Source organism: Onychostruthus taczanowskii, unplaced genomic scaffold (assembly GCF_017590055.1).
Source record: "Onychostruthus taczanowskii isolate IOZ18803 unplaced genomic scaffold, ASM1759005v1 scaffold35, whole genome shotgun sequence".
NCBI lineage: Eukaryota > Metazoa > Chordata > Aves > Passeriformes > Passeridae > Onychostruthus > Onychostruthus taczanowskii.
This window is the reverse complement of record NW_024500905.1, coordinates 3,514,300-3,535,550: the sequence shown is the minus strand read 5'-3', so window position 1 is coordinate 3,535,550 and position 21,251 is coordinate 3,514,300. Positions and strand designations below refer to the sequence as shown.

Below are 21,251 nucleotides of genomic sequence, written 5' to 3'. Positions count from 1 at the left end.
AAATTTGTGAATTTGCAACTGACACTTACAAACATATTGTAACACTGACACTTCCCCTGCTAAAAAAAAAAAAAAAATAAGAACAAAAAGAAAAAAAACTCCCAAACTAATAAAAAAATAACAATCAAACCAAAAATCAAATAAAATAAAAAGAACTGACCCACCACTCTCCTACAGATAAGGATATGCCTATACATCATGGAGGATATAATTGGCTGCTCTTTCTGACCACTGGATCTCTGTGATTTAGAGAATGTTTCCAGTGATCAGTAAGGATAACAAATCATCTACTTTGTTTTATATGATGCCTTGAGAGGCTACCTAGAACAGAGGTTAGACAGAGTTAAAGGAATAAAGCAGGTATTTATTAAAAGGCATTCAAAGATACACCTTGAGCAGTACAAGATCCCGCCTGAGACTACACCCAAGATAGACAATGGGTCACGAGTTTTTACACTTTTATAAGTTTTGGTCCATTTACATATTGGGCTTAATTGTTCAATAACAGCTTCAGGTTATGAAGTCCCATCGTCCCAGTTTGCTCTCCTCAATTTGCTGTTGTTTACACTTTTTGGGCCTGAAGGTGCAACTGTGTTCTTGGTTCTCAGCCTGGAAAAGGGTTGTTTTGTCTAACTGAACTGTGAAGAGAACTTGCTAACCCTTTATATGAAGTTCAGAGTTATGTATTAATGCAGTACAGAATCTGGAAAATATGAAAGCTGAAACTCAAGGCATGAATAAGACGAAATTTCAGGGCAGAGTGAAGTTCTGAAATGCTCAAAATTAACTGGTTTTACATTTTTCTAAACAAAATTTCAGCGCATTCCAGGGATACTTTGGAGTGCTGGAAGTGAGAGTTGGAAAACTAGTTTGTACAATCTGAAATATGATACAAGGAAGACCCTTTAACCTCCATTACCTACTCCTGTCTACATGCAAAGGCAGACGGGGAAAAAGCATATTATTGATCCCTCTTTCCTCTCAAAAATTTCTCACACACATTAGCTGTTGAGTCTTCTGAAGAAAGGAAAGGAAGAAGAAACTAATACTCGGTGGTGTTAGACATCTAGAGAGACAGACATCCAAATAGATAATGAGATAATAGATGGGTACAATTTAGATTAGAGTGTAAGTTCAAAAATCATTAAAATCTTGGTATACTGACTCACACAAGACACCTGTTTCATACTTTCCTTCAGTTTTTAATTTGGTAAACCCATGCAGGAATTCCCCACCAAACACTAATGATTCCTTTCTGAATTAGCAACAGGAAATAATTACCCCTCATGATGTGCATATTCATCTATCCTGTAAGTAAGGGTTTAAGCTTTTGCTTTGCCCAAGAAGAAGAGGATAGCCAGAAACAGCTGTTCTGGGCTGGCCTTTCTCACACACTAGGGTAGACTTTATGGAAATTCTTAACTGCATCACTATCAGCTCTGTATTGTCTAAATACTCCAGTAATAATATAAATACTAAAGATACATATTAAAATATTTTTTTGGAGATGATAACAAAAATTTTCCTGAGAACATCTGTCCTCATTAATACTGTTCATGTTCCTGTTTCTAAAATCAGCATAATTCTATCTTCGTTTTCTTTTCCTTGAAAGACTGTTGAGCTGATGTATATGAGGAATTCTGAGCCTGGAAGGATAGACCTAAAACACACATTTTCTCACTGCTAATTATGCGTGGACTGCAATATGCAATGGAGATCAAAGTTTTCTTCTTGTTTCTTGCACGATATTTCAAGTTGGTACAAACTGGTATTCCAGTTTTCCAAAAAAACACAGTCTGCATCTATGAATGATTTAGAAACTATAAGGTACCCATAACAGCTAACAATAAGAAAGTCAGGTGAAATTCCAAAGTACTCTTTTTCTTGTATTACAACATGGAAAAAATTGTGGCAATGCAGCAAACAGTGATGGACAAACATGATGTGCACTTTTACTCTGTATTCCTACTGTCTGCAATTTTTTTCACGTATCCAAATTCTGATTGAAATCTATTGCCTATAAAATAGAATAAAATTCTAACTGTTATTCAATTTTAGTTTCAGTGCATAGCAATGGAAAAGCAGCAAAACTGTTGACACAGCAGCAGTCTAAATGGTGACTTGTGTAAAACCTTCTGTGCTACAGCCATGGAGTGTCTACAGGTTTTTCTGCATAAAATCTTCTGTTTTTACCCTCTCTTCTTCATTCTTCCAAGTGTAATTAAACATTTGAAAGTTTTCTGTTTTCAGCACCACAATATCCTTTGGAGGTACTTCCCATTATGAGCATTATATCATGTATATTACAGCATTTGTTTGCACTTTAAAGCACCAGATTCCTGTTTTGTATGATTTAATGAATCTTGGGATATATTTTAGAGTTTTGGTGTTGAGGTTTTTTTTTCCAATCACTTTTTAATCAGTATGGTTCCAGGGAAAGGACAGAAAACATGAATTACTAAAAGCAAAATAAACCAAATAGGAAAGCATATTATTTAAAGACAGTTGTTTCAAAGTTTTTTCCTAATATTTTTTAAGTACTATCGCCTAAGCTTTTTAAACACTAGCACCGACAACATTCATATTGTTGATTTTTAATGTTGTGCAGGCAATGGTATCTATCCCATGCTAACAGTGCAAAATACTGACTTCAGATAAGGCATTTTGTGCCTTGGTGGATGCAAAGCATTCTACAAAATAAATATATATTTTATTAAAATAGTTCTTCCCAAAGTGATTTTCCAATTTTTTTAAATTCTTCTGCTCCTTCCGGCTCAGGATATTCTATGATTCTGTGATGCTCTTAATAGCCCTGCTCTTCATAAGACCACAAATACTTCTATTAGTTTCAAGGCAATATTTTAATTTGTTTTGAGAGAGCTAATTCATGGAGAAAACAATTCCGCTGTAATTTGGCCTGACTGTGTTCTCTAGTTCTTACTTTCTGATATTTCCTGTAAATATATATGTATACATCTACTGTTGTTATAGAGTACTGACAGCAAAAAATATCATATTTTTCTCACAGTGTCTTTCCCCAATTCCCAGTAAAAGAATTCATGTTTTTCTCTGTACTTCAACTCTCCATACAAAGACCTCTGCTATTTTCTGTCCATTATTCAGTTTCATTTTTGTAGGATCAGATCCATCTTCAAAAGAAGCAAAAAAGCTACCAGAACTTCTACATCAAAGTATCTATGATAATAGCCCAAGGCTCTTTTTCAGAAGGACTATGTCATTTTTAAAGAGAGAAGACCAAAGGATGCTAATCTTGAACTAGCTGGTAGTTTCTGTATGTGGTGGGTCAATCCATTCAGGGATCTCATCAGGGGCCAGCTTAAAACTTCACAAAACAGCATGGACTCATCTGAAAATTCATTGCAGATTGATAACAACCTATTACTTTTCATACATTCTTAATACCATATCAAAATGGGACTTTTCAGACTTTCAACCTGTCAGTGAGCCAGTCCTTCTCATCTACCTCTTATTACACTTATAGAATTTTCTCCACGTGTTGGGGTTTTTTTTCTTCTTCTTACACTGATTTTCTCTGCTGCTCACTTTTAATTGCATTGGAGCTTTTCGATCCAATTTTTAATGAGGAATTCAAGTCTGTTTGAGTTTTCATTATACAGTTGTATTTGTTTTCACAGTGTAATTATTTTGTCTTACAGACATATTTTTTGCTAGTAATTAATACATTTAAATTTGGAAGTACACAGTAGTGAAGGTAATCCTGCTTTGATTTCTTATTCAATATTCTAAGTTGAAATGTCAGCATCTTGGGGAAAAATCTGATCATTTTCTTCTTATCGCTTACACAATTTATAATCGTTAATTATCACGTATGTACATGGAAACACAAGTGTGTAGGTGTGGGCGCGTGTCGGAGGCTGTCAATGATCTGTTTCAAACATCAGTAAGAAATATCCATTAAACGTCTCAAACCAGCCTAGAGAGTGGACATTTTCTGTCATAATCATCTGGAAACCTCCACAGGACGTTTCTTAGAAGAAATCTACTATGTGGTGCAGTCTTTTCCTCTAAAACAATTCAGGAGACAGTTTAGTGGGGATTCCCCTCACCTGACAATCTCTTTAGTGCCATTCATAATTGTGTGACTAAGCAAGCCAGTCATCTTTACTTACAGAGAAAAAGCAAATCAGTACACAGATTTAGTCCTACCTGCTTCTGTCCAGCCTCCAGGACACATATGAGAATGCCACAAACTCAGACTTACAAGAAATTTATCCACAGATAACATTTTACTTAGAACCGGACTTCTTGAGAGGTGTTTACTTGCAATGATTTTTCAATTAGATTCAGAATTTAAAGTGAAAGGAGAAATATTCAAGACCTTTGCTTTTTGGTAGTTAAAAAATGAAGAAGATGCTTCACACCCTAAGTACATTTCCTCTTCATCTCCACAGGAAGTAAGGCTGCCTATAGAAGAGCTACTGTGGGTCGAGAGTAGATGCACTTCACTTTAAAGTTGCTCATCTTCCTTTTTCAGAGGACTGAACTAACAACTATGGAGTATTTTGAATGAACTTCATCGCTTTAGGAGACGAAAAGATTTAATTAGTTAGCAATAATTACTTTTTGAAAAAAATCAAAACACAAGAAACTGAAATCTGTTGCTTTTTTAAAGAGGTTATTAAGTTTCCCAAACTGAAATAAAATGAGGTTTTAAAAATGCAATAAAATAAACAAATATTGCTCTTTCTTTCCCCGCAAACTGCAACAAAAATGCTCTTTTCAAGAAGAACAAAATACAGTTTCAAGTAGCATACTTTTAAGTAGTTAAAATGTGGCAGGTTAACTTGTTAATCTTTTCCTAAGGAAATGAAACTTTTGCAGTTTTTTAGCTGTTGGTTCCTTCCTTGTCAGTAACTTCTGAGCAGTCAGCAGTTTCTTCTGATTTTGAGAGATTCAAAAGCTTCATAGCTAATTTAACTCCTGCCACATTCACTGAATTTGACAGCTAAGCAACAAGAAGATTGGTCTACCAAGACCAGGTGTTGGTATTTTAAAGTGTCTGTATGAATTAGCTACCATAAGGAGGAAAATACCTTTTCTAGCACTGCTGTTTAGTTGTTGTGAAAGAATATTAATGTCATCAATTATGCAAGAGTTATTAATTATTTAGGAAAATATTACTTTTATTAATATCCCTATTAATATCTGGAAAGTCTAAAAACTTCCAAAACTTATGAAAAGAGTAGTGAAAGGAACCTTCTCCTGCCCCTTAAATTGTTTGCTGTGTTTTGTAATAACAGGTACAGGGCTCTGGGCTCTCCCTTTATCATTTTCAGTACCTCTGTTTTGCAACATCACCATATTCTGTGCATATCTGAGCAGCAAAATTGAAGGGGAAACTGCAGCATATTGTCACAACAGCAAGGGCGGGTTTATTTTAATCTAGCTAATGTAGATATCAGTAACAGAGGGGCTGTGATACTGTTCTACCTCTGCCTCCATGTGCACAAGCTAAGTACAACAATCCTTACACAGCTTTGCTGTACACAGTACACAGACAATTTGAGTATTAATTGCAGGGAGCTCAGAATTCAGGCACACCAACTCTGTTTTCCATCAGCACACTTGAACTGCTCTGCCCTTTCCATAAGAAAATTTTCTTCTAGTTGCACAAAAAAAAAAAAAAAAAAAAAAAAAAAAAAAAAAAAAAAAAGGAATTTTAGACTGACTTATAATTTTTTTTCTGCTCATATAAGGCAAAATGACATACCAGTGAGATCCTCTGTGTTTGTGTGCCAGCTGTTCTACATATGGGAACTTAAAACCAATCTCTGAATCACCACTCACTTCGCTTTGGCTTGCATTTGGGAACACTCTGAGAGCCAGCAAAATTTATTTCCTTTCAGATAAAATAAAACTGGAAAGTGTTTTCAGAAACTCTCTTGATGTTATCCAATTGTTAACAGAAGCTCAGGCCACAGGACCAGGTTAGAGTTAGTTCCAAATAAGCTCATAACAAGCACAGTGTGGAATTTGGATCCTCAACACCAATTTTTATAACCTAGTGATATGCTTCTCTAGTACTGCTATTTTTGCTCCTGAAGATATAAGTTACCTTGCAACAATTTCTGATCTTACCTGAAATGGTTAAGCACTGAAGAGAAACTGTCTAAGCAATGGGAAGCATGAAATTAAAATTTTGTTCAGGGTCTTTGTACTAGACCCTGAGCCAGAATAATTAGATGCAAGTAGACAGAGAAGTGTATAGCAATAAATATTTGTGGAAGAAGCAATTAAATATTTGGAAGAAGTCATGGGTCTTCTCATATATAGGCACACATGGAAACACATTAAAAATCCCTCTAATTTATGGCATTGCAGCTTGAATTGCACTTAAAAGAGCTTCTGGTGGAATGCATCAGTTCCTCCTCTGCTTCCAAGGAAGTTTGTGGGAAATGTGTGTCTAGGAGTCAGTGATAATGAAGCGTTGCTTAGCTGAAGGAATGGATTCACTTTGTTTTTTCAGTCATCCTAAATCAGAAGGTTATGCTTTGATGATATTCACAGATTTAGGATGTGTGTGGGGCTATTTGACAGAGGGTTAGTACTACTGCAAAAGTATCATTACAGCAGATGCTCATTCTCTGGATAAGACTGGGGCTTCTGCAAGTCATAAGTGCAAAATTATTTTGAATCTGCCTCAAAAGCTAACCAAAAAAAAAATAAGACAGACAGGACTGTAAGTCTGCTGTTGAGTGCTAGTGGAGAGCTGAATGGAAGTGGATTTCACCTTTGCAGCTGCAAAAGCAAACGGTGTCCTGGGCTGCATCAGCAGAACTGCAGCCAGTGGGCCACAGGACGTTCTCTCCCATTCTGCTTGGCACTTCTCAGCCCACACCCAGTACAGTGCAACCAGCTTAGGTCCCCCCAGCTCAAGAAAGACGCTGAAAAATGTGAGAATGTTCTGCCAGTGGCCTCCAATGTGATGAGGGGGTTGAAGATCTCCACTTATGAAGAAAAACAGAAGGAATTTGATTTGCTCAGCCACAACACAAGAAGGCTCAGGGGTATCTAACTGCAGTTTTCCACTACCCAAAAGGTAGTTACAAAGAAGGTGGAGGTACTCTTTTCACACAGGGCATAGTGAAAGGATGCTGTGGAACGGGCTCAAATTGTTTCAGCATGGGAAACATTAAATGTCAGAGTGAGTTGCCTAAAGAATTGGTAGAACCTACCTTCAAATATTCAGTACTGGGCTTGACAGGATCTTAAATAACTAACCTACAACGGCACTTAGAAAATAAGGTTGGAGGAGGAGAATGACTCCATGATGCCATTCCTCAGGAACCATCAAGGCAATGTTGCACTGGAAATGGACACTGTGAAGGTTAACTGGGTGAGGTGTTTTCAGGAGACTGAGGGGACCAATGCCAATATACATTTGTGGGTTAACCTGTGCTATATAGATTAGTTCAAACTAGAAATGGTCCATAAAACCAACAGAGAGCTCCTGTTTTACAAAAGAAGACTAGAAAAATTGGTATTGTTCAGCTTTAGAAAGAGAAAAGCCGAGAAGACCCAGCTGTTATTTGAACTACATTACAACAAAACAGCAAATTCAGCTAGTCATCTAGGCTAACAGAATAAACTGACACTAGACAAAATGTCTATAAACTGTCTGTGAGTAAACTCAGGCCAGAAAATGAAAGACTTCTGATAATCGGAATGTGAAACTCTGCAACAGCCTTCCTTAAAAAAGAAACAGAGATGGGTTCGTAGGTTAAGCATTTCAGAGGAACTCATTACTCCTGTGCTCAGTATCTGGAGGACATAAATCATGAGATACTTAGAGATTCCATTTACAGTCTTAAAAGTGATCATTTCTACCAGTTGGCCTGGTCAGTATTAGTCTTACTCCTAGTTCCAACGTAACTGAATTTCCTGGGTTTAACACTGAAGAGTACAACTTTGCTGTGCTTTCTTCTATCTAACTGAGGAAATGTGGAGTTTCTTATGAAGTCATCTCTGTAGATGAATTGCAGCTGGCTGATTGTTTTATCTTCCCTCTCATTGATGGGATTGAACTGATATCTTTAATGTCTTGTACCAGAGGGCAAATTTTCATATAAATTTTCTTTAAATCCTTTGCACTATTCCAACGTTTTGAAGAAAGAAAAAGCTGAAGCAGACTCAGAAAATCAATAGTGAAACTGCATATAAAAATTACATCTTTCTGCTTCCACTCAGTAGTCCTCACACACAGATGAGTTGAGCACATATATTCACTCTTTTTGCCATACTACAACACGTGCACTTTGTAACATTTCTTAAATCTTTTTACACTCATGAGTGAAACCCTCATTCTGCAGTTTAGACTGGGGAAGTACTCTTTAATAGATTGCTGCTAGATTAGTATGGCCTCTTCCCTTCCTTCTATAAAACCTCCCCAGAGAGTCACTTGTCTTTTCTCTATATAGAGGAATAAGCATGAGGATCTTGCTTCAGGTGGTCTGAAATTAGATTGTGTTGAACTTATCTATCAGCTTAGTGCAGTCCAAATCAGTCAGATATTTGCCACAAACGCTTTGGTATCAGCAGGTTTTTTTAGGGACACAGGTCATGCAAGCTCAGTTTGCTGGTCTCGAAGAGGTCAAACCACTGACTCAAATTGTAGTCAAATTGCGATCTGATGCTGCAACCCATTTCTGTATCCTTCTGCAACCCTGCAATTTTCTCCAAATTTTCAACTTCTCCTTCTGCACTGCAGTTGTGCTCCATCTTGGGATTTACACCTGTGACCCTGGCGGGTATCGCTGTGCGTGAAGCACTCTTTCCCCTGCAACTGGTAGAAAAACAGGTTGTCTTTTCCACTGACAGCCTGTGGTTTCTCATTCACAAAAAAGTTTTTTTCCTCACATCTAAGAGGCTCACTTGTAACTAGCTTTATCAAGTGACTAATTTAAGGCATCTGTGGTTTATGTCTGCAAGCTTTCTTCATCACTTGGAAATTGCTACAGGTTATTCCTTAGTCACTATACAGGAACAGAGAAAACATTTAGACTGACGTGACAAAGTCTGCCTAGGAGACGTCAGCGGGTTCTTCACGCGTGGTTAGGGAAAACGAGCTGGGCTGGCACAAACCACTTCATCTTTCATGCAGGGAGGGAAAAATCAGAAAATAATGGATGATGCTTTACCAGTGATCGACATGGGCTACAGGCTTCACATACAGCAACAAAACCAGCAGCGTGTATTCTGCTGTTAACGACTGCCCATTGAATTTTTAGAAGAAACAAGCAAACAAAAGGCCCCCCTGCACCATGGCTACTTCAAGGAAGTTACTTCCTTCTCATCAGCTCATTTGAAAGCACAGCCAAAACAACTTGAATAAGCAGCAATGGCAGAAAGTAGAAGGAAAAGCATCCACTGGTGAATATTAACAAGTGCTGTACATCATTAACCCCAAATCTATTATGTCAAGAGTGTGAAAGCCTTTTTGAGATCTTAAATACAAGAAAAATAAGATTTTATTAAATATGAAGAAACATAATTGATTAAAGGGCTGTTTGAAAAGCAAAACCAAACCTGTTCACACCTCAGTATCTTAGTATCTACAGTATATCTATAGTATCTACAATATCTATGTGCACCTCAATATACATATATATATATAACCTCATTCATAATTTCTGTTTAAGTTTCATTATTTTCTCTGCAACTCCAGCTGCTAGAAACTTGACATCCAGCTTTCTTTAAGTAATTTTTTTAAATGGGCAAAATACAACAACATGCTGAGGCATACGGATATGACCCAAACACCCCAGGCTCCTCTGTTCACCCATCATCAGTCCTCTTCTACACCCTTCCTCCTCAGGTTGCCTCTACATCTATATACTCTCTTCCACTAAACAGAATAAAATTTGTATTTTCTCAGGTTTCTATCTCTGACGATTCATAAATCAGGGAATAGTAATCAGGTAGCTGATATTACTTTAATATCCTAGCATAGCATGTTCTTCTGCTCTTTGCCAGTTTGCTGTGGCAGAAAACCTACCAGAAGACAACAAAACTCTAAAAAGTTCATCATAACCTGGGATGAGAAGGTAGGGCACTCTGGGAATATCCAGAGTCAATGGCCAAGGAACAGGAAGATCTGCATGAACTTTTTATGGGCCACACATTAGAAACCTCCCTGGCAGTGCCCATGCTGCAAGGAGAGGAGTCAGGAGCCAGATCAGGAGTGAGCTGGTTTCCATCCCCAAGGCTTTGGACCAAAAACCTCAGTATAAATTGAGAGGGGCCTGCAACCTTCAGAAATAATTTACCAGAAGTGAAACATCTGTAAATTCTCATCTGCCTTAATTGTGTTTCAAAATTCATTCAACCTTTTCCTCACACAGGACATGACACTTGCCTGCAATTTGTCATTCACATCATGCAAGCATTTTGTGAGCTGGCAGTTATCATACGTTGCCTTTCAGCTATGGAAATCTTCTTCAGCTGTGGCTCCATTCAACTCTGTAATACTTTACCCACACAGAAATTATGCAATGGCCCTTCAAAGTCAGCCTTCTATCACTCCTATCAGAGATTTTTCAAGATGCAACTGGACAAAGTCCTGAGCAGCCTGATTTGATCTCCTGTTGTGTCCTGCTTTGAGCAGGAGTTAGGGCCAGAAGCCTCCAGAGCCCTGTCTGTCGCTTATCCTGTGGATCCTGTGTCTTTATGATCATTGAGGCCTTTCATCAACCCCCTCCATCCAAAGAACTGAAAAAAACATTATCCATAACATTTTGCAATTCAAACTTTCTTCTGACATATTTACCTTTATTTCATGACAATCTCCACCCTCATTTGATGGTATTCCTGTGGCTCCCTTTTCCCTCTGGCAATCAATGTTCCTTTAGAGCAATGAACATACTGGCTGCCTTTCCGTTTCCAGATCACTCTTCCACTGAAACCAGCAGAATAGGAATGTCAATCTAAACACCAATTTTTCAATGAAAACAGATTTGAGGTGAGACCATTCTCCACAGCAGCAGCTGTGGCAATATTTAAGAGGGAGTAGCCCCAGGGGACTCTTATTTGCAACATGGAGAAGGCTGGCTAAAGATGGGAGAAGCTGTAAGGTGACCACTGCAGCTGTACAGGGGCTGCTGTATCCCTCGCATTCCTGTACGGCACTGCCTGCCCAGGCACCTCTTCTCTTGGCAGCCCCACAACTCCTGAGGGGAGGATGACCTGGCTTATGTATCTGGGCTCACTGGCTACTGGGGGTATTTGGGAAGCACCTCATTAATCACTAAGCCAAAAGTCCGAACATTGCACCATTGGTCACACATCTTCACAATGAGTCTGCTATTGCAGTCCCTAGAAATCAGTGTATGTTGTGGGCTCAAAGAAACTGTGGCCAAATAGCCAAATGCAACACAAGTTACATCATTCTTAGTTCCAGGTTTCAGGAAAGAGTCTTCTAATCTAATCTTCTAATCCTTCTGATGCTCTCCAAGGGAAACTGTCCCAGCATTTGCCAGGACATTTTCACACTGGAGATTAGGAAATATTTTCTAAAAGCACTGTCAGGTTGCAACCAAGAAAGGTTGTCAAGCGCTGGAGCAGGTGCCCAGGTAAGTGATTGAGTCACCATCCCTGGAGGAAGGTAAAAGACCTGTGGATGTGGCACCTGGGGATATGGTTTTGTGGTGGATTTCTCTGTGCTAGGCTAATGGTTGGACTGGATGATCTGAATGATCTTTTCCAACCTGAACAATTCCATGATGTTATGATTCCACGATTCTATGACTACATTAAAACATCAGGGCTGCAACTGAGATGAGGGGATTGCTGTAGATGGTTGGGCCTACAGCAAAAATCATTTATTAAGTGATAACCTCTGATCTGAAAATTTTGTATTTGAGAGAAAAAAACAGTTCAGGGAAACCAGAAAATTGTACATGATCTTGTATGTGATGGAAATTCTCTTCACTGACTGTTGCTGTACTATTTACATAACACCAAAACTGCATGTGCAGCTGCTACTTTCCACTAGATCAGTGTTTTTCAAGAAGTTTTGATCTAGTGACAATTTCAATGCACAGCCACATATTTTTCATTCTTGCTTTTGCAATAACAGTCATAAAATACTTTTTTTTTTCCACATAGTAAGAGTCACTGTTTCAAAAAGACCAAAACACTGTGATAAGACAAGCCACACTAAGCAACAGCGACATCAATTAACACTACATGGGAAATCATTTCCTCCTGAGGACTTCTATACACTAAATTAACTCGAACAAATAATTGATAGACAGTTTTTCCATTTGTAAAAGGAGAAAAGTACCTCAATAAAGGAACTTGCCTATAGTCACATAAGAATTCTATGGTAAAGCTAGCAACTGAATTCATAATCAATCAGTTTGTTGCTATATGCCCATCATTTTTACCCTACATTTTTTATTTCAATTCTACATTTGTGACTATTGAATTTAAATAATTCAATATTTCTAACCCAACTGCATATCTATCTCAGTTTCCACTCAAGAAAACTACTTATGAAATATGCTCTAACACTTTCTCCATCAGCTGAAGTCAGCAGTTAACTGAGACTAACACGAGTCTTGTTTTCTAAGAGTGACACCTAGAGTCTCATCTGTAAAATTAAAATGCACTCCTTCACTTGTCAAGTTTTAAAAAGCAACAAGCTTTTGTCCATACTTATTACTTTGAATTGACAGTTGAATATATTTAACACCAATTATTTTGCTGTGCTTTTGTGAAGAATCAAAGCAATATTTGTTGTTATGTAGTCTGCATATGGCATGTATCTCTTACCACAACACTTTTGCTTTAGGTAATGTCCTTTATTTTGCAGATGCTGTATTTTGGCTTTCATCCAGGAGTGTTTAATTGGTTTGCAAATGTGATTTTCACTACTGTATGAAGGGATGCATCATTCCCAGACATACTTTCATTTTATAGGTAAGGCAACTAAGAACCTGCAAAGTGTCCCAAGCCATGTGGAAAATGAGTGCTGAAATACACAAATCCTAAGCTTTTACGCCATAAAATAGCTTGGTGTCCTTGTCAGATGAGCGGAGGCTGAGCTTTGCTGCAGCCTGACCTCCAACCCCGCAGTGAGAGCTCTGCTGGCTGCCCATGCCCGGGCAGGGCTGGCCCCAGGATGCGGCGTGGCAGGGAAGGTGTTACTTGCCCTTTCCAAAGGTCGTGTCTCACTTCATGTGCCACCCACCGACTGGATGTGCGAAATTTCCACAAGAGAAGTCTTTGGCAACCTGAATCACCAGACACCATTGCCCATGGATTTTCCCAACTAAAGGTGGCAATGTTTCTCTTTGCAGGTGTCACTGGCTCCCTTCTGAGGCAGAGAAGGAGCACAGCACTCCAGCTGCCACAGCGTTCCAGATCCTGGCTACTGCTCCCCACCAGCAGCATGCACCAGTTATGTTTGATGAAGGCTGGAGAGGCCATGCACACGGCCAATTTTCTATTCCGTACAACAGAGTTAGGACAAAAAACACTGAAGCTGAACGCAAACTTGAATTTCAGAAATTAATGGGTGTGGAAAAAAATCCGTGAAAAGGGACAGTGTGTTAATTAAAAGTTAAATTACATGCTCAGAAAAGACCATGACATCAAATTTTCTACTGTCCCTCTAATTAACCATTTTGTCTTCAACTGAAAAAAAAAGTATTTTTCATAGCAACTCCCTTATATTAGACATTTGCCAGAAGAGCAACCAGCTCAGGCTCATCAATGACAACACACTAATGGTTTCAAATGCTCCTGACATAGTAGAACTGCGAGATTTGAAGATTTGCAGAATCTCAGCCCCATGGAACTGCCAAATATACAGATTGGGATTATGTTCATTGCCTAGATATTTTCTCTTGGTAAATCTTTAAAAATGTGAGAAAACTAGAATTCCATCTTCATTCTGTACTATATGAAAGACATTTTGGAAACCACTACCATCAACTTCCACAAACGTCTCACAAATAATTTTACAATCCTAGTGAAAGCAATCCATTTATTGTGTTTTCTGAGTGTCTGATCTCATGTAGATTATGTGAAATCTAAAGCACGTGCGTGAGTCCGAAAAAATGCTTTTATATTAATTGTGTATTTTTTTATTAAGGATCAGCTATTACCTTAAATTAATAATAAAGTAAGCAGTATTTCAATATTTTTCTTATTTACATGTAGAATGGCTTGCATATACTGTTATATATCTACAACCACAAGCCCCAAAGGAAATATAGCTTAGGGGTGGGATTTTCCAAAGTGATCCTCTTATCTTTGAACTGTATTCACAAAGGGTGGCACAAGCCACGGCAAGATCGCGCCCACAGCACGTGGGACGTGGTGTGTGATCCGCAGGGTAGCAGATTCCACGTTCTTCTGGTGTGGCTCCTTTGGGGGCCGCCTGCGAGGCAGCAGGCAGGCAGGATGGGAAGCACAGCAGCGTGCTCTAGCTGCTCCAGAGGCAGAGCAGGCAAAGCTGCTGTGCCAGGTTAACCATGAAAGCTTATGAAAAGCCCTCTTTATGCACCTTGTGTTACAGAGGGTCTCTTTCCATGGAAGGGATCCAGCTCTCAGTTCTTTTTCAGGCCTTTTGGGTGTTGATCTGTTCTTCTCACAGAAGCAGCACACTGTCTGTCACGTCCTCATTCTTCATATAATGGTTTGTATGTAGGCCTGAATCCAGGGAAGGAGAATGTCCAGTTCGTGGATGGCCTTGTAGATTCCCTGATCTCCAAGCTGTTGAGAAGATAAAGGCATTAGAAAAGGAACTAGCTGCAGCCCTTGAGCAGTGCAGTGGGGAGACAGCACCTCCTGCTCTTACCTTAAGAAATATTCTCTTTAACTTTTTGACTGCAGAAGTTAACCTTGTGGATGGAGCACATGGAAGCTGAAGGATGAAAAAAACCCAAAGGTGCTGATATAAAGACACAGTGATGAGGAAGAGTCCAGCCCACAGTGTGGCACTGTAGGGCTACCAGTAAAATGTGTGATCTCAGCAATATTTGAACACATCAAATGTGTTCTTTTACCTGCATTCTTCCTGCCAAGTTGCGTTCACAACACCCAAAATTGACACTATGAGTACCTCTAATTTTTCTTATTAAACACTTTCTATTTGTCCCAGGAACCTGTACATAAGTTGCAGTTACAGCTTTTGCACACCTTATCCTAGCTCTAAGATTCAAGGTCCTTTAGCTCTGAACCCTCAGAAACCCTGAACCTGAGAGAAGGCAAGGCTAAGGACCAAAGGCCATTGCAAAGTACAGGGAAAAAAATTTGCACATTTCTGCAAGCCCTCAAAATATGTTTATAAGGTTAATTTATGTTTTTCTCTGTTTCCCTGCCCATTTCTCTACTGTCTGACTATTTACATTCTGGAGGACTTAGTTGTCCCTTCACCACCTATCTCTGGCCACTCAGCAGTGGCCACTCAAAGGTGTTCCAAATGTTTCTTTAAGAGTTGCCAGACTAAGCTTTCTAAGCAACATGGCTTGCTGATCCTCAGCTACCCAAATTACCAAAAATATATTCTTTCAGAGAAAAAAAAAGAAAGGAAAAAATTGATGTTTTGCAATCTGCAAGCAAGGACAACATGTTTGAAAAGAAAAAAGGCAAATATCCTCATCTCAACTCATGGAAGGAAATAACTCCTCTGAAATGAATTGTTAGTTGTTTTCTATCTCACACACAGTGCTTTAAAAAGGAGCACAAATATTTTCATGTGACCTTTTGTGCTTCCCAAAGTCACCTAACACAATGAAAGTGGGTGAAAAAAAGAGCAAATCTTTAAAAGATAATGTAAACAAAAGTAAACTTTTAAAAATCTTCCAGCCAGGGCAGCTCTTTCTAATTTGGTGCTCTTTATTTTTTTTTTATAATCTCCGTCTTGTATGATACAGATTTTCACAAAATATCGTTTGATAGCAGAACTGACCTTAAATGAGTATGTTTGCTTTAGTGGTGATGCACATTACAAACTCTTATCTTCCTGTATATACTGCAAGTCACTAAATGAGCTAGTCAGCACGTTAGAGTATTGCAAACATTAACTCAGCTTGAGGTCTACAAGCTCTGCCTAAAATGATTAAGAAATACTAAAGGCTCTGCAGGGAATATGTTATCCTTCTGCACTCCTTTCAAACATGAGAAAACACTTCTGCAAGGCACTACTGCTGTAGGAACGTAAGTCCAACCTCAGAAGCAACTTCCCACTGTTCTCAGCAATGCTGACCAGGGCACTCAAGCAAGTAATGAGGTCAGGGGTGCTGCAGGTGGATGCCCCAAGTATCCCAGGGAAAATGTCTGCTCCTTTAACTTGCAGTCATAGGCTAAATGAGAACGTCTGACTTTACTGGAGAAAATCAGTTTAGAGATTTTCAAACTTACATATTTCTAAAAAACTGAGCTTGGGCCTCTATATCATTGAAAAATATTATTGCTTCCTTATTTGGACAAGACCAAGAACTGCCAGGGGGAGAATCATAATATTATAGTATAAAGTCTTTAGAAGTGGTTGGGAGGCAAATATTGTTAGGATTTTTAGGTAGCACACATGTCTCTAGCTGGCTGAATTACAGGCCAAGTTTGTGAAAGAATATAACGTGAATATATCTATAAAGATATCACTGTGTCCTTTGGTCATATAGAGAACTTTTTTCTTGAAGGTAAAAAATTAATTACATCATACGTTGTCATGGTGGAAATTCCTTCTGATAAACATCTTATAGCTCAACTAGGTAATAATAACTAAAGAGTACATGGATGCACATGGATGAATGAGTGTTAATTTATTGAGGAATAATATATGAAAAAATCTCAAGTCTACTATTAGTAAAGGATCCATCACTTTCACTCTATTCATAATTTTTGTTTTTCTCTCACATGGTTTTGTATTGCGGGGTTTGAATTAATACAAATATTTAAAAAAAAATATTATTTTCCAGAAATGAGGTGTCTCCTAGAAAACCATGGCAAGCGATCATTTTTCAAAGAGCTGTTCTTTTTCTACTAGCAGGGACAGTCATATTTCTCTTAGCAGCACTTTTTAAAACCCAAAAAGGTAAGTAAGTTGTTATGTTCAGACTTCTGTTGGGTGAAACACTGGTACTAATTATGAAAAAAGATGCAGGAGCTCCGAGAAACCTGCAGCATTTTGTCTCAATATAACACAGAAACAAAAGTATTACTAAGCTATCTAGCAAGCTGCAGTCACTGGATATTCTGAATTCAGTCACAGTTGAGAGTCTAAACTCCTCAGTGTGTACTGGCATTTGTACAGAATGTAATTGTTTCTCCAGACAAAAATGTAATCTCTGTAAAGCATATTTTACCATCTGAAATTATATTGTCACATTCTGGAATTACAGCATTCTCTGGAATTTTAGCAGACACAAATAATAATAGCAGCATGATAACAGCAATATGCTGACAATAATGGCTGTAAATCATAACTGTTTAGCATTGTTTGAAATACAGAACTTGAAAGCTGGTGAAGTTTTCTCCCATTAAGATTTGAATTTTTTATATTAAGCAAATATCTCAGTTTATTTCTGACATATAACTCTGCAAAGAGATCTCTGAAGCTAGGGGTTTTTTTGCATTGCAAATGTTTTTGTGCTTGTAGAACCACTGTCCTTTTGTGCTACTATGCAGTTCAGATTAGCCAAAGTTTCAATGAATTTAATTCATTAATTCATTGACTTATCATCCTGCTCTCACTTTTTGAAATCACAATAGACCTTTGCCTTGATATCCATTGTTATATTTCACCCTAGGTCAGTCTCCACTTTCTAGGACACTGTTATTTGTAAGGACTTCAGGTTTAGGGGAGGAAAAGGGATGTCCATAAGATATTTAGTTTTAAGACACAACCAGTCACTGTTTGTTTACCTTTAAAAATTGTGTGAGAAATGACCAAACAATGGCATCATCTTAGCATCTGTCTGGTATGTTAGTAAGTACATTGAAGAAAAAAAAAAAAAAAAAAGAAAGAGTACAAAAAAAAAGTTAGAGTACACAAAACGTGCTCTAACTGCTGTCCTGTTGTTACTTAGGCAGAGCTGGTAAAAATGCCTCTTTGGGGCACCTGGAGACATTTTGCCAGTGGGCAACATCACTCTCTGACAACCTGCTCTGACTGTGAGCACAGCTAATTCAGAGGAACTGCTCCCATGTGCTTCATAATTGTGCTCCCTGCTGACTCGTGAAACAACACCAGTTCTTCCAAAATTTGGTGTGGAGGAGCAGAGATGACATGTGAACAAAGATTACACACCTGCAGAGGGTATGTTGTTGAAGAAGGAAAGTATTATCACTGTAACTTCACAGAAACTTGAGGAGCCACATTTCTCCCTGTGACCACCCTGTTTCTTTGCAGCTTTAGTGATAAGAGGGCAGCACAAGGTGACATCATCAGTAGGGAAGTGGCTTGGCTCCATAGGATCTCCACCACCTTGCACACTCCCCACAGGATCACTCTGGGAGGGAATGAATGGTGTTAAACTTCCCTGGGCCCAGTGGAGAAGCCCTTGAGAATCTGCATCCCCTGGGGCATGGGTCATACCATGACTCTGAATCACCCTCTGCCTCTCCATCTGCTGAAAAACTGCTATGGAGTCCTTCCCTAACTTTTCAAATGGACAAAGTTCACTTAGCTCTCAGGAATATACTCACACAGGCATCCATGTTTGCTTGCAGGACCTGGAAGGCACTAATAAAGTACAACTTGTCACTTCCTACCTCAAGACGACTGAAGACATTTTTCACATAGAAGGAGAGGAGCTGGTCTCGAACACTGCAGTTTGTCTGAAAACAAATCAAGTAATGATTTGCCAAATGAACACCCCAAAAGTCAACTTTTATAAGGCTAAAATTTCAGCCTCATAAAACATGCATTTTTAGAAAATGTGCAATCAATAAAACCATTTTTATGAATTTTAGTATCCAATTGACCTGCTTCCTTTTGTTTTAAACAGCTCAATCTGCCTCTGTGGTTTCTGAAGGAAAGGCAGGAGAGTGCTCTGCTGGCAGGCACAGAATATTGGTAAGACCAGTCATGAACAGAAGTGACAACAACAAATGTACTTAACACACAAAGAGCAAATGGAAGAAAAATTAGGGAGTTAAGTCAGACCATCTGGTCAAATTGCAGGAGTCGTTGTGTGTGCCATTTTTCCACTCCTCCACATGACTGTCCCATGCCATTTGATATGCTGTAGGGTATCCAGCCCATCCCCAACTGCTGCTCCAGAAAACACCAGTCATCCTGTCAACTCTGTGCTGTATCTGCTTGACCTGTGGGTTCTCTTGGACACCTAAAGATATTTCAAATGACTATATGCCTATTTTTAGGCAATGGAATCAATTGTCAGGTGAGAGTTTCCTGTCAGGAGGCTAATGCAGCTGCAGATGACACCACTGAAATGTGGATATCGGGGCATAGGTCCCACAGATGAGTGAGGAGCATTTGCTCCCAAGGTAATCGGTGAAATCCAAGGGACATCAAAGACCAACGGGTCTGTACGTAAGAATAAACCAACTCAGTTGTTCTTGCTGACTAGACCTCTGCATGAAGAAAACTAAAATGTCTCACACACTTACAGTCACTTGAAATTAGACACCCCAAGCTTTGTTTCTCACTCCCATGCTGAATTGCACTGGGAACTCTGATGACCCTCTTCCAGTGCATCTGCAGAGGTCTAAGCTCAAAGCGCTCCTTGGGTGTCTCAACCCTCTGCAGCATCCCCGGGCTATCCATGGTACTGCACACCCTCAGCAGAAGGTGCCTCAGCTGCGGGACAGTGGCTGTGGCTCTGGGCCTCCTGCGAGGGCTGGTGCCTGAAAGCATTCCTGGGAAGCTCACCTGCAGACAGGGTTCACAGGAGGAGTGCTTCCACAAGCACATTCCTCCCTGACCAAAAAACACCCTCACCCCAACTTCCCTGGCAGAGCATGACTTCAGCTGCCTACAAAGCAGTGTCTCAGGCTTTTCAAATCCACCTTTCTCCCCATACCACAATCAACTGTCCCTTCATGTCCCAGGGGAATATCCCTTTCCTGAGACAGAAATAACACTCTTCCTCTAAGCAGATAACTTCACTAAGCATGTGGCTTTCATAAATGTATTTTTCCCAATTAAATACAAGTGAATTTTGCATCAGTTTTCATTGTTTTTGATCACACATTCCTGTTAGTATTGACCAAAGGAAAGTCAAAATAAGAACATGGAAAACTAGTAGCATAAATCTTACCATAAACAACATTTTTGTAGTCTTTTTAAGCAGTCTCGTGGTCTTGATGAGATCCCTCTGTAAAATATAATGGGATAGTATTAATTAAGCTAAACAGAGGAAGGGAGACAGTTTCAAGTATGGTTTGTACAAAACTCAGTAACAATAATATTACTCTTCATCATCTTCTTCAGATGTAGGGTGAGGACTCAGTAAATCCGTATTCCAATCTAGCCCAGCTGCAAATTTCTTTCATGGAAAACTCATCCAGCCTCTCTATGCATCTTCTATGCATAATTTTTACCCACATTTACAAAAGAATTATCTGCATTACCTTGTCTCTCAGGACTGTAGAGATCATTCAACTTATTAAGGTTTCCAGAAGCTCAGTAATTAAACTAATGAAGAAGCATCTATAAATAAAATAAACTTTTTCAATTAGTGGGATCAACTTACAGGAACAGATGATTTTAAACTAGTTGCCTTGACATACAGGTTCTCTGTCACCTGGGAGAGGAGTCCTTTTCGGCAGGTATGTTTTCCTGTAGGTGACTTTTTGCCTTCCACAGCAAAAAGGCAAAGCAGAAATAAAAAATGCCCAGATCTGAAAATAGAACATCCTTTCATCTTCGCTCCCAAATCTTCGAGCCTCTACAGTCACAGCAGCATGTGTGATGCAGTCAGACTGGTTAGATGACAGAGGTTAACCTAATTTTGTTAACCCTCAAAGTAGCTTCTTCCCCGAGATGCTCGCGTAGATAACCTATTGCTCATGTGGTGGCTGATCGGTATTTTTGCTGTGCTTTTTTATACGTCTTGCTCCACTTTTAACAAATTTGACCACAGTCATCTGTGACGTTTTTCTAAAAGACATCTCCATATTTACTGGCAACAGGGTCAAGGTTTCCAAGAAAGAAGAATTTCCCTATCATATGAGAAGTCTTCTTTCATTTAAGTGGTGGTCAACTGAGGAAAAGGTAGTTGAGCGTTAGTTTAGTT

At 39.0% G+C, this 21,251-nt stretch overlaps 1 protein-coding gene across 1 annotated transcript; it reads right to left on the bottom strand.

Moving 5' to 3' along the window:
* Positions 1-14,673: 14,673 nt before the first annotated feature.
* IL26 (interleukin 26) lies at positions 14,674-20,879 on the bottom strand. The gene is made up of 5 exons (XM_041411174.1): positions 20,709-20,879; positions 20,274-20,330; positions 18,697-18,828; positions 14,846-14,911; positions 14,674-14,760 (listed from the first exon to the last, which is right to left on the bottom strand). Exons 1-5 carry the CDS (start codon positions 20,877-20,879, stop codon positions 14,674-14,676), a joined length of 513 nt encoding a protein of 170 aa, XP_041267108.1.
* Positions 20,880-21,251: the final 372 nt, after the last annotated feature.

Coding starts and splice junctions, on each gene's coding strand:
- IL26 (XM_041411174.1), bottom strand. CDS start 20,879: ATGAAAGGATGTTCTATTTTCAGATCTGGGCATTTTTTATTTCTGCTT. Junction 20,331..20,708: donor GTTTAAAATCATCTGTTCCT/GTAAGTTGATCC, acceptor TATATTTTACAG/AGGGATCTCATCAAGACCAC. Junction 14,761..14,845: donor TAAAGAGAATATTTCTTAAG/GTAAGAGCAGGA, acceptor TCTTCTCAACAG/CTTGGAGATCAGGGAATCTA.